Raw genomic sequence first — 12,959 nt, 5'->3', positions numbered from 1 at the left:
CCTTGTGCTTCTTCCTTCTGGGGCTCCCTTGGATGTTGGCCATGCTGATCAAAGGCTGTTGAAAAGAGCCTGTATTACCAGGTGTATGGACTGAATATGTCCCTCAATTCATACAGTGCAGCCCTAACCCCCAGTGTGATGCCATTTGGAAGTAAGGTCTTTGGGAGGTGATTGAGGTTAGATAAGGTCATGAGGGTGGCACCCTTGTGATGAGATTCGTGTCCATAAAAGGAGAGGAAGAGACACCCAGAACCCTCTCTTGCCCTTTCATGTGAAGACATGGCAAGAAGGTGGCTGTCTGCAAGCCAGCAAGAGAGCCCTCACCAGGAACCAAATCAGCTGGAACCCTAATCTTGGACTTCCAGCCTCCACAACTATGAGAAAGAAATTCCTGCTGTTTAAGCTGCTTAGGTCTGTGTTATTTCGTTGTGGCAGCTGGAGCTAAGACACCAGGTGTTTCCTTTCTCTAGGCTGTCACTCTGGGAACCTTACTGGCCTCATGTATCTGCCTTATATGTTATCAATCCTCTTGCTGTAAACTGTAAGCCAGCAGGTCTGTGGGGGTGATTATGGCAGAGCAGGCACATACCATCAGCTTTCAGAGCTCTCTGGTGGGCTAGGATGCTGAGGTTTAAATGCCCCCTGGCAGAGGCAGCTCATGGCAGGAAGTGAGCCTCCAGTCACCAGGCAGGGTGCAGGCAGGAAACTGCTCACCTCCATCCAGCCCAGGGGTCTTGGAGAAGTCTAGTGAAGCCAGAGGCCAGCATGGCAGACCCTGCGTGTCCATGGGAGCTGTGTCCACACTCGGGCACTGGCCTCTCTCCAGCTGAATGGCTGTGGAGGTTTTAGCATCAGGCCCTCCACTCACACTGGGATGCTTTGATTTGGTAACAAAGCGAGATTTGGATGTCCCTGCTTCCCCCAATATTCCCTCCCAGCCACTGGAGACTTGCTGTTCTACCAGCTCATTGGGTCAGAACATGACTGTCTTGGTCCCTCTAGGCTGCTATAAAAAAATACCATAAACTGAGTGGCTCACAAACAATAGCAATGCATCTCTCACAGCTCCGGGGACTGGAAGTCCAAGATCAAGGTGCTAGCTGGTTCAGTATCTGGTGAGAGCCCAATTTCTGGTTCACAGAGGATGCTTTCTTGCTGTATCGTCACATGGTGGAAATAGGGAGGGTCTCTCTGGGGTCTCTTTTATAAGGTGATATGGTTTGGCTGTGTCCCCACCCAAATCTCATCTTGAATTCCCATGTGTTGTGGGAGGGACCCGGTGGGAGGTAACTGAATCATGGGAGCAGGTCTTTCCCATGCTGTTCTCCTGATAGTGAGTAAGTCTCACAAGATCTGATGGTTTTAAAAAGGTGAGTTTCCCTGCACAAGCTCTCTCCTCTTGTCTGCCGCCACGTAAGACATGCCTTTCACCTTCCGACATGACCGTGAGATTTCCCCAGCCACGTGGAACTGTGAGTCCAATAAACCTTTCTTTCCTAAATTGCCTAGTCTTGGGTATGTCTTAATCAGCAGCACGAAAACAGACAAATCCGTAAGGGCACAAATCCCAATCATGAAGGCTCTGCCCTCCATGTCTTGTCACCTCCCAGTGATCTCCCTCCTAATACCATCACCTTGGGGGTTAGGATTTTAATGTATGAATTTGGCAAGAACACAAACATTTAGCCTGTAGCAGTGACCACGTGCAAAACAGCCTTGCCCAGACCCAGGGGACCAGGGGCAGATGGAAGTCTTTCTGACCTCCCAGAGGCCAAGAGCAAAGTAGAAATAAGATGCGTGAGAGAGGTCAGGTGCACTTTCATCACTGGGGAGTGGTGAGGGGAGGTACCCTATGTATTTTGGTTCAGTGAAGTTCAGTCAGGTGATGAACAGTAGTTCGATTGTCTAAAAGAAGTAAACCTGCCAATGACTCAGCTCAACAGAGGTGGGAATGTAATGCAGTGTAATGAGACATGATTAATCTTTCTTTTGTTAACTGCTTTGCTCATATACACGTCTGATGATCACGTCTGCACACTGAGTGAGCAGGGCTGGGGTGCTCATGAATAATTTAAAGAATTTGCTGTGCAGTGTCCCTTTGCCTACCTTGGGATAGTGGTAGGGCTTCACGGTGGGGTAGACGGAGCCGGTGTAAGTTGGGAGCTCCATGAGAGGGACACGGGAATCATTGATGGTGGCGTAGGCGAGTCTCGTGCCGTCCGGAGACCACCAATGTGCGATGTGTGTCTTCAAAATCTCCTCTAAGGGAAAACAGAGTAGAGAAATGTGAATAGTAACAAGTGAATGGAAATCGGAGCTGCACACGCAGGAACATGAGGTGGCCAGGAAAGAAATGAGTCCCTGCAGAGTCCCTTATCTGCTACAATCTTTGAGGAATCTTCACTGTGTCCTGCACATGCTTATATTTCTTGGGGGCTCAAGAAATGTCTGATGCTGATGACTAAGTCCAGCACAGGAAAACCTCATTAACCAAAGCTCAACCAAACAGATGCTAATCATCTGGAAATGTTTTTTTTTTTCTTTGTACACATTTGAACACTATGAGCCCAACATGTACTTTTGAGTTGAACTATGATTGGACTATTGTTGATTATTACTTTAGTATGATTAGAAAAACAGCACTGGAGAAAGTAAATTCACATGGAAGCATGTCCCATGCAGATGGAACCAAATGAGAAAGTGAGCTCTGGCAGAGGCTGAGTCACCCAAAAGCAGGCCAGGGATTAACGCACACACAGAGCTCCCTCCTCAGATAATGAGTCCAAAGGCCCAGCATGCTTCTTGCAGTACACAAAGGGTGCAAGCTCACTATGTGTGGATTCTTACAAGAAGGGTACAAGCTCACTATGCATGGTGGAAAACCAAAATGGATCCATCTTCAGAAGGACTGAAATGAAAGACTGATTCTCTTGGGCTTCAACCAGAAACACCCATTATTCTTTCCTAGCCCATCAGTGTCCTGGTTAGAGTTTTAATGACAGACGAGTTTTGTAAGGTGTGATCTCTATTCTAGAGGGGAAAATTCTACAGCATTTTTTTCAACACATTGGGAGGATACACTTCCCAAGTGTAACCAGTCAGAGAACCCATTTCATTGTGAACAGCTCTTGGGTCAAGGGGTTCTGTCTTGTACAGGGTCTATATATGGTGAAACTAATTCCCTCTAGATTTGTTTCTAAAATAATGATTAAAATAATTTATGAGTCCCATTCAACTGGTTATTATTAGGTGTGTACCACAAATCTGCTCTATGTACCCGTAGTGTAGAAAGATGATTAAGGAGCTTGAAAACACTTTGCAGAAACAAAATGAGGGCATTGAATACAACAGAACAACGTAAATTGGAAGGAAACCAAGGGCTGACTGCCCACAGGAGGGCACAGTCCCAGATAAGGAAGAAGCAGCCCACATCAGCAGCCTCCCAGGTCCCGTGGGGAGGCAGCAGGAGGAGACCAGCTGGTCAGGAGGAGGGTTCATGAAGGGAGGCTTAGCACTGGGTCGGTGTCATCCACGGTGGCGTTTCGCAGCCAAGCCCAGAGGCCTGAAGCAGGCACGCTGCCCATGCTCCTCCTGGGGTGGGAGCAGGAGCCAGGCTCTGAGGGCAGTGGGGCTGGGGGTGAGATGTGCCCGCCTGCCCCCCCCCCCACCTAGATTTCTGTGGCACCTGGTGTGGCACTGAGGGGGATGCTGCACCTCATTGAACCATGCTCCATGTCACACGAGTCTTCCTCATCTTGCCTTGGTCAGACTCCCCAGCAGAGAGCCCCCCACCAAAGGTAGTGCTGAGTCTGCCGCAGACTCCAGAACAACTCGGTGGAGTCTCCCGAAATACAAAGCCTGTGGTGGGTCTGACCTCCTGTCCCCTGGTGCATCCCGGAGTATGGAGAGCAGGGCTCTGTGAAAAATGAATTCAGGAGTCCTGGTGCCCTGGACTTGAGCCCTAGTCCTGCTGTGTGTTCTTGAGTCCTGATCTTCAAACTAGGGGCTCGACAGCTGCCTCTAGCGCCCCCTTCCCCTCTGCATCTGTCTCACAGCCTCAGAAGCTTTGGCAGTGCTGAGAAGCTCAGAAGCCTGAGGAGGTCAGTGAGGAGAAGACAAAGGAAGGAAGCCAGACCTCCAGGGTCTGTAATTTTCCAGTTGCTTTGGCAGCCAGGAGGTGGATGTTCAGGTGCGAGTTTGGGATGAGGTGACTCAGAAGTGACTTTATGCAGAGTCACCGGATCTGCCCGGTCTGCTCGCTTGGAATGGTGAGTAATTGACTCTGGCAGATGCTCTGCTGGAACAAACAGGCGCCATTTGCCATGCAATTTGTGGGTGATTGTGCTCGATCACGCCTGCACTGCAGGGCCACAAGAAAGGGGCCAATGGGGCTGGAGTACAGTCCCTGGGAGTGAGCAGAATTCACAGTGCAGAGGGAGAAGGTGCAGAGCCCACAGAAATCAGCAGAGGAGCCCTGCAGTGGTTTCCATGGGACATTAATTCACAGCCAACTCAGGAAAATCCAAAACAGAAAAACGGCTGCTGCAACAAGGGCTTTAAAAATGAAGCAGCTTTGGACAGAAACAAACAAACAACAGTAACAACAAAACCCCTGAAGAGACAACTCATTTCTTTCTTTCCTCTGAACCCAAAGCAATCTTTTCTGAGACCAGAGGATGATAAATCACTGGCCACGTGCAACATCAGGCCACTTTCATTCCTACCCCGTAGGTTCCACAAGAGGCCACCAGGCAAGACGGGCAAGGGTCACCTCTCATTTCCAACCAAGGTGGTTTGTATCTCATTTCTAGACTTGCTCTCTGAACTAAAGGAAATGCTACTGCTTGGTTCTGACCAGCACAGGCCAAAGTGGGTCATGCTTGTTGGGACAAGAAACTGAAAAAAATGTGGGTGAAGGCTGGCCATGAGGCTGGGCTGAGAATATTCTATTTCCATTGATCTCATCAACAAATGCCAGAGTGTTTCCATGAAGCTCAATTCACTCTTCAGAGAAATAGAACAAAACTATCACTACAGATTATCAAATGTAATGGTTAGAAGGAAACTTAGAGACACACCTTTAATCCCAGCCCTTTGGGAGGCCGAGGTGGGCGGATCACTTGAGGTCAGGCATTTGACACCATCCCGGTCAACATGGTGAAACCCTGTCTCTACTAAAAATACAAAAATTAGCTGGGCATGGTGGCAAACACCTGCAATCCCAGCTACTTGGGAGGCTGAGGCAGGAGAATCATCACTTGAACCTGGGAGGCAGAGGTTGCAGTGAGCCGAGATCTTGCCACTGCACTCCAGCCTGGGTGACAGCGTGAGACTCGGTCTCAAAAAAATAATAAAATAAAATAAAATAAAATAAAATAAAATAAAATAAAAGAACGGAACTTAGTGACCATCGGGTCATCGGGTTCAGGATGACAGGTATCTGGTGTGTGTGATGGCAGAGGGTAGTTCCTCTCAACGTCATCCCACATCGAGACAGTGGCACGTGTGAAGAACCTCTGCCATGCCAAAATGCTGGCCGTACAAAACTAGGGCAGCTTTAGTTTATTTTCCCTAAGTGTCCTTGAACACATCGCTCCTTGCCATTTTTATTTTCCTGTACGTTAGTTGCTCATTAACGTGATAATGAAGTATAAGAGACTAAGGGGTAAAAAAGAGCTGGGCAGAAGAAACCTTGACGTTTTAGCATTAATTCCAAATGTCCCTATTCTGCAAACATTTTTCTGCAGAATTCCAGCTTAATGAGGCAGTTGGCTTAAATGCCATGCACCAAATATAGTTTAGAAGCAGAGTTTTGCAGAAGAAGAAACCTATTTCATCAACGAAATTAATTACATGGACTCCTGACTTGGAGCAAAATGAATCACTTGGCTTTCTGAGCAAGTACAATTAACTCGGAAAAACTGGAGAATACATCTTTTCTTCACCTTCCCTGTCCTGCTGGGGGCTATTTTCGCATCAGAAAAGAAAGATACACCCGGGGACAGTCGGTGGTCAATGGCTGCCTCCCTCGAAGATACCAAAAGTTGTATCCAGAGCTTCAGCCCCAGGTAGGATCCGGGCTGTGTGTTTTTTTTTTTTTTTCATTTCTTGTCACTATACCTTGAAGAGGCCAGTGCCATTATTTGGAGTGTTACTCATTCCTGCCAAACAGCATCAAGGTCATAGCCAGTAGGACAAAATCGCTTCGCGCTCAAGGCGAGAAAGGCCAATGAAGAGGAATCTTCGCGTGGTGCATCCCGGAGTATGGAGAGCAGCGCTCAGTGAAAAATGAATTCAGGAGTCCTGGTGCCCTGGACTTGAGCCCTAGTCCTGCTGTGTGTTCTTGAGTCCTGATCTTCAAAGCTAGGGGCTTGACAGCCGCCTCTAGTGTCCCCTTCCCCTCTGCGTCTGTCTCACAGCCTCAGAAGCTTTGGCAGTGCAGAAGCTCAGAAGCCTGCGGAGGTCAGTGAGGAGAAGACAAAGGAAGGAAGCCAGACCTCCAGGGTCTGTGATTTTCCCGTCGCTGTGGCAGCCAGGAGGTGGGCGTTCAGGTGCGAGTTTGGGATGAGGTGACATTTTCCACGTTGTTTGAGAGAACCGGATGAAAAGCCGGCCACCACTATGATTTCATATTTGCCTAGTGAGATTTACGGTGGTTTGCAGGGGAGTCCACTGAGCTGTTGTGCATATGTGTGCGCTGCTGATACAGACACTGGGCCCCACTTCAGGCAGGAGAATTGGTATTTGTTGGGGACAGTGAGGAGGATATAGGCTCCTTTTCTGCAAAACCTCTTCAGGTGACTCTGGTGCACATTCTGGTTAACAATGACTGGCTAGAAAAGAGGAAATCCTAGCATTTGCAACCTAATGGATAAACCTGGAGGACTTGTGCTCAGTGAAATAAGCCAGGCAGAAAGACGAATGCTGAATGATCTCACTCACACGTGTGCTGTGGTTTGGAGTGGTTTGTTTGTCCCCACTAAAGCTCATGTTGAAATCTAATTCCCAATGTGGAGGTGTTGGGAGGTGGGGACTAGTGGGAGGTGTCTGGGTTATGGGGGTGGATCCCTCATGAACGGTTTGGTGCTGCTTTCTTAGCAGTGAGTTCTCCCTCTGCAGAGAATGTGATGCACCTCCAAGCTTATATTAAGTCCCCCTTTAGAACTGAGGAATTGGAGGTTCAGGGAAATTAACCTTATTGAACAAAGACTGAGTACTCAATACACACAATTCCCTAGGGTATAGTAAGGTAGAGACAAAGCTTGTACGTTTGTAATACACTAAACAGAAGGAGAGCTGCAACTTGCAACACAGGGAAAGTGGCAAGGTAGAAACCGGAAAGAACTGTGGGGTCTGGGAAGTCAGAGAAGCCTCTTTCTTGTTGGAGGAAATCAGAGAAGGCTCTTGTGGAAGGTGGAATGGCTGAACCTGCTCATTTTCCCCAACACCCACGCTCCCTTCTCTTTTTAGTAAAAGAACCAATGGCTTGTAGTTGGGCACACAGCCTCCCAGGATAAAGACCTTTCCCAGCCTCCCCAGATGTGAGGTTGCTGGGGTGAGAAAAGGTGATGAGTGACACCTGGCTCCCGCCTTTAAGGGGAAAATGTGTGACCACCGCCTCTCTTTCCCACTTCTTGCTGGCTGGAGTGCAGAGCTCACTGGCCACACAGGTGACAGTAACACTATCATGGACCTAAAAGGTCTAGCATAAGGTGAATTCTTGAGGTCATTAGTATAACATCAGATGAAGCTCCTCTAGCAAATCCACTGAGTGAGAGTGGTCTAGTCAACTCCATTCACAGGAGGAAGACAGAGCTGCCCATCAGGTGCCATTTTAGCCTCTACAAAGGACTCAAGCCCAGGAAACGACAGCTCTCCCCGCTGTATTCTGGCAATGCTTTAACAGGGAAGAGACTCCGCTTCCAAATGACAGCCAAGGCCTAAGACGCAGTGCCCAGGGCGCGGCAGTGAAGAGCTCCCGCAGAGCTCAGGTGTGGTGCAGATGGAGGTGGGGCATCCAAATCCATTGGTCTGCTGCAAGGTGAGTGCACAGCAGAAAGGGCACGAGGGTGTGGGTAGAGAGGGCACCAAGAGGAGTTCTAGAAAGTACAAAAAGGGAGGCCGGAAGTGAGGTAGACTTAAAAGCCCCTTGGCAGTTGTATCTAGGGGGTGCCCCATATCCTCCTGCTGCACCTGCCAATGAAGTCCAGCTAAAGAGAAATCCAAAGCCAGCTTAGGGCACACAGATGTGAGGCTGAAGGGAAACAGGAAGCTTTAGGGTTCTCTGGGGAAATTGCACTTGCCCCTGTTTCTCTAAGAGTTCTCACGTGCGCTCCTGCAGAACGGGCTCCTTAGGACCTCACTGGCATTGTTTTTCTAGGTGAGGCAAGGCCAGTACTCTGTTGAAAGAAGGAAAGAAGAAAGAAAGAAAGAAAGAAAGAAAGAGAGAGAGAGAGAGAGAGAGAGAGAGGGAGGGAGGGAGGGAGTAGGCATGGAACATTAGAAGCCTCTTGCCAAGATGCCTCCACAGATACTTCTTGCCATTATTTGTGGTTAGGGGTTATTCATGCCCTTTCTTTATGAAGTCACTGATGTCTCAGTATAATTTGCTTCACAGAGACTGACGCCTTGCTGAGTGTGGCACACCGTATTTTCCAGTACTACCTTCGGTGCTACTTCCAGGGCATGAGACTCCCCAAAGGAGAAATGATTCTTTGCTCCTTGAACGAAGAGAATGTGGCAGAAAGTGATGCTTGTGAAACTAGGTCATAAAGGGTGTGTTACGGTTGGGATGTGTGTCCCCATCCGAATCTCATGTTGAATTGTCATTCTGATACCAGAGTTGGGGCCGGGTGGGAGCCACGGAATCATGGGGCTGGATTTCTCACGAATGGTTTGGCACCATCCACTCCGTGCTGTCCTCGCGATAGTAAGCGGCTTCTGGTGAGATCTGGCTGTTTGGGACATGGATGAAGCTGGAAACCATCATTCTGAGCAAACTATCACAAGGACAGAAAACCAAACACCACATGTTCTCACTCATAGGTGGGAACTGAACAATGAGATCACTTGGACACAGGGTGGGGAACATCACACACTGGGGCCTGTCGTAGGGTGAGGGGAGAGGGGAAGGATAGCATTAGGAGATACACCTAATGTAAATGACGAGTTAATGGGTGCAGCACACCAACATGGCACATGTACACCTATGTAACAAACCTGCACGTTGTACGCATGTACCCTAGAACTTAAAGTATAATAAAAAAAATAATAAAACCATGAAAATAAATAAATAAATAAATAAATAGATAGATAGATAAATAAATAAAAGTGTGTGGCACCTCCTTCACCCCTACTCACTCCCTCTCGCTCCTGCTCCTGCCATGTGATGCACCTGCTCCCCATTGGCCTTCTGCCATGACTGGAAGCTTCCTGAGGTCTCTCCAGAAGCAGATGCCAGCACCATGCTTCCTGTACAGCCTGCAGAACCAGGAGCCAAGTAAACCTCTTTTCTTTCTAAATTACCCAGCCTCAGGGATTTCTTTATCACAAAGAGAATGGCCTCATACAGGGTGGTATGGCTTTCTCCTGGCTCTCTCTTGCTTGGGTCACTCACCCTGAACACCATCTGCTGTGTTGTGAGCAAGCCCCAGCCAAACGGAGAGGCCACATTTGGTGTCCTAGCTGACACACAGCAGGCCTCAGCTAGCAGCCGGCGTCAGCCGTGGACGCGTGAGTGGGCAAGCCCTGCCCCAGACTGCTCGGTCCCTTCTGGTCACCTCAGTTGGTGCAGAGTAGAGGAGGAAAGAGTTATGCCCAGTTTACAGATTTGCAGTTTTTTGCCATTGTATTTTGGATTGCTGAGCTCAAATTTAGTTTTAAAAAAGTTTTGAGCTGGGTGTGGTGGCTCACACCTGTAATCCCAGCACTTTGGGAGACCGAGGTGGGTGGATCACTTGAGGTCAAGAGTTTGAGACCAGCCTGGCCAACGTCGTGAAACCTCGTCTCTACTAAAAATACAAAAATTAGCCAGGCATGGTGGTCAGCGCCTGTAGTCCCAGCTACTCGGGAGGCTGAGGCAGGAGAATAGATTGAACCCAGGAGGTGGAGGTTGCAGTGAGCTGAGATCGCACCTTTGTATTCAAGCCTGGGCAACAGAGCAAGACTCTGTCTCAAAAAAAAAAAAGTTTTGAAAGAGGAAGGCTGAGCCAGTACGCCAGGTTCATTTATCCTTCTTTTTGTTTGTTTTCTCTGACTCTTTCCTCTTCATTTGTATTGTGGGCACCTGAGGGAGCCTCCAGAACTTCTGGGCCTGATGTCTCCTGCTCACCTGCCTCGTGCCCAAACAGGTCCCCGTGTGGTGAGGATGTTTCTTGTTTCTCACTCATTTGTTAATCGATTGGGTCATCCACCCACTCAGTCAGTCACTCAAGAGATAAGCAAGCATCCTAATAATGAAACAATGCCTCAAAGAGTTAAAGAAACTAATGATTAACAGAAGTTCTTGAGTTGGCAGAACGGCAGACAAGAACGGAAACAATCTGCTGAAACACTGATGCGCCCTCCGCCCTGAGATAAGAGAACTGGCTGAAGTCTGTAGGAACCAAGTTGCTCAACCGGGGTCTGTGCAGAATGAGCTTGCTGACGTCATGGCCTGAATTTCCACCCCTAAGCCCCCAGGATTTGCACACACAGCCCATGAGTTATCATGAAGAAATAATTGCACAAGCCGAAGGGCTTCCCAAACCTCCCCTTTCCTTCTACCAATCACCTGCTAATCCCAGAATCGGCCTGCTGAATCCTTTTCTTTTAAAAATAAAATTACTGTCTTGAAGCCAGCACAGGGAGGCAGAGTTGAGCTGGATGCCTGTCTCCTTGGGAATAGACTTTTATTTTTTTTTTCTTTTTTGAGACAGAATCTCACTCTGTCACCCAGGCTGGAGTGCAGTGGCATGGTTTCTGCTCACTGCAACCTCTGCCTCCCAGGTTCGAGCAATTCTTCTGCCTCAGCCTCCCAAGTAGCTGGTTCTACAGGTGCACGCCACCATGCCCAGCTAATTTTTTATATTTTCAGTAGAGATGGGGTTTCACCATATTGACCAGGCTGGTCTTGAACTCCTAACCTCGTGATCTGCCCACGTTGGCCTCCCAAGGCCATGACCTACCGCGCCCAGCTGGGAATAGACTTTTAGTAGAAAGCTTTTCTTTTCTGAAAATCCTGGTGTCACCATATTGGCATCTAGTGCACAGGCAGCAAGCCCCTTCTGCAACCCCATGGATTGAGGACACGCTGTCTGGCTGGACCCAGAGAGGGGCTTACAGGGAATTGGAGTAAAAGAATGGATGTCTGCTGGCCTGCACACTGTGGAACAATGCTGGAGGTTTGAATTCAAGCTTATTTTTGAAGTAGGGGGTCCCAGCTTGGGCCTCCCCTGGAATTCAGACAAGAGCTGGAGGTTGAGCTAACAGCTGGATTTGCATAAGGCTCAGGGCAGAGGGAAGCAGAAGGAAAGACCGCACAGTGGCCTCTGGTGTTAGCCTGGCCTGGAGAGTCCAGCAGGTGGTCCCTTTCCACCCTATTGCCACTGCCCCTCGTGCTAGGCACGAAAGATAGGCCACTCCTGGGAGGACGTCCCCGTGCTCTTGAATTGTGTGATTGAGAAGCCTCACTGCTCACCCTCCTTCTCCCTTCCCTACTGTAAATTGCCTGCTGATGTGAAGGAGGCATTTAAAGTACAAGTGGCTCCTCATCGAGGAGGATAATCAAGTGACAAGCAAACATGCGAAGACCGGGGAAGCAATGAGCCGGAGTGCACACTCCTGGGGAGTCTGTAGGAACTTGCTGTGGGACGGGTGCATCCCTGCGGGGTGGCTGCGAGGGCGGGAATTTGCACCAGGGGGCTGGAGAAGCTGGGTCTCAGGGCTTCTCCCCTTCTTGGGCCTTTGCTTCCATTCATAATCTTCTGTCCTTTTTCTAAAGAGGATCCCCCACATTTCATAGGCTCTAGGCTCCCTCAAATTGGGATCTGCCCCAGTAAAGAGAAGAGCAACTTTGAGAGGAAAATCCATTGACAAATGCCTCGGTCCCACCTGCTGCTTTCAGAGGCCGCGTGCTCTCACGGGAAGGACGCGGACAGGCAGTGGCACCCGGGCTCCAACTCTGGTCCCACCTCTCTGGGCCACTTTTCTTCTACTATAAAATGAGGGGTTGGCTTAGGTCACTTGTTTTTCAAACTCTGTAAATATGAGCATCTCTTCTTGCAAACAAAACAAAACAAACCAAAAAACCCCCTGTAGTTATCAGTATAATTCAGTTCTAAACATTCAATGTCTCTTTAAAAATAATCTATATTTTGGCCAGGTGCAGTGGCTCATGCCTGTAATCTCAGCACTTTGGGAGGCTGAGGAGAGCAGATGACTTAAGGTCAGGAGTTTGAGACCAGCCTGGTCAACATGGTGAAACCCTGTCTCTACTAAAAATACAAAAAGTAGCCAGACATGGTGTTGCACACCTGTAATCCCAGCTACTAGGAGGCTGAGGCAGGAGAACTGCTTGAACCCGGGAGATGATTTCAGTGAGTTGAGATTGAGCCACTGCATTCCAGCCTGGGCAACAGAGCGAGACTCTGTCTTTAAAAAAAAAAAAATCTGTATTTCTTTCATCACAGTCTGAAAAGATTTCAATGTAATGGGACATACAACTCATGTGGTCCTACATAGAACCGAGTGTGGCCATGGACTCGCAGGCCTCTTGAGGCAGCTCCACGGCATGTTTCCCGGCCCTGACTGACACACCGACTCAGCTTTGTTGGAGAGATTCTAGAATGCCTGCCACCTGACGGAACTCCACGCTGTTTCCTAAGCTCTTCAAAGCAACAGCCAACTACAGGTTCCCAGGACAGGGCACAGGCACGAACATGTCTGCAAGAGGCCGTGTTTGCCCACGTGAAGGGGGCGTG

At 48.9% G+C, this 12,959-nt stretch overlaps 1 protein-coding gene across 4 annotated transcripts in view; it reads right to left on the bottom strand.

Moving 5' to 3' along the window:
* The window catches only part of DPP6 (dipeptidyl peptidase like 6), an 853,145-nt gene that overhangs the window by 124,915 nt on the left and 715,271 nt on the right, over window positions 1–12,959 (bottom strand). For all 4 annotated transcript variants that reach the window (XM_015135214.3, XM_015135213.3, XM_015135215.3 and 1 more), the window contains exon 9: window positions 2,107–2,261. In XM_015135214.3, coding sequence (XP_014990700.3) covers window positions 2,107–2,261 — 155 coding nt within the window. The remainder of the gene's footprint in view (window positions 1–2,106; window positions 2,262–12,959) is intronic.

Source organism: Macaca mulatta, chromosome 3, assembly GCF_049350105.2.
Source record: "Macaca mulatta isolate MMU2019108-1 chromosome 3, T2T-MMU8v2.0, whole genome shotgun sequence".
NCBI classification, from domain to species: Eukaryota; Metazoa; Chordata; class Mammalia; order Primates; family Cercopithecidae; genus Macaca; species Macaca mulatta.
The sequence above is the reverse complement of the archived record's forward strand: the minus strand, read 5'-3'. Positions and strand labels throughout refer to the sequence as shown.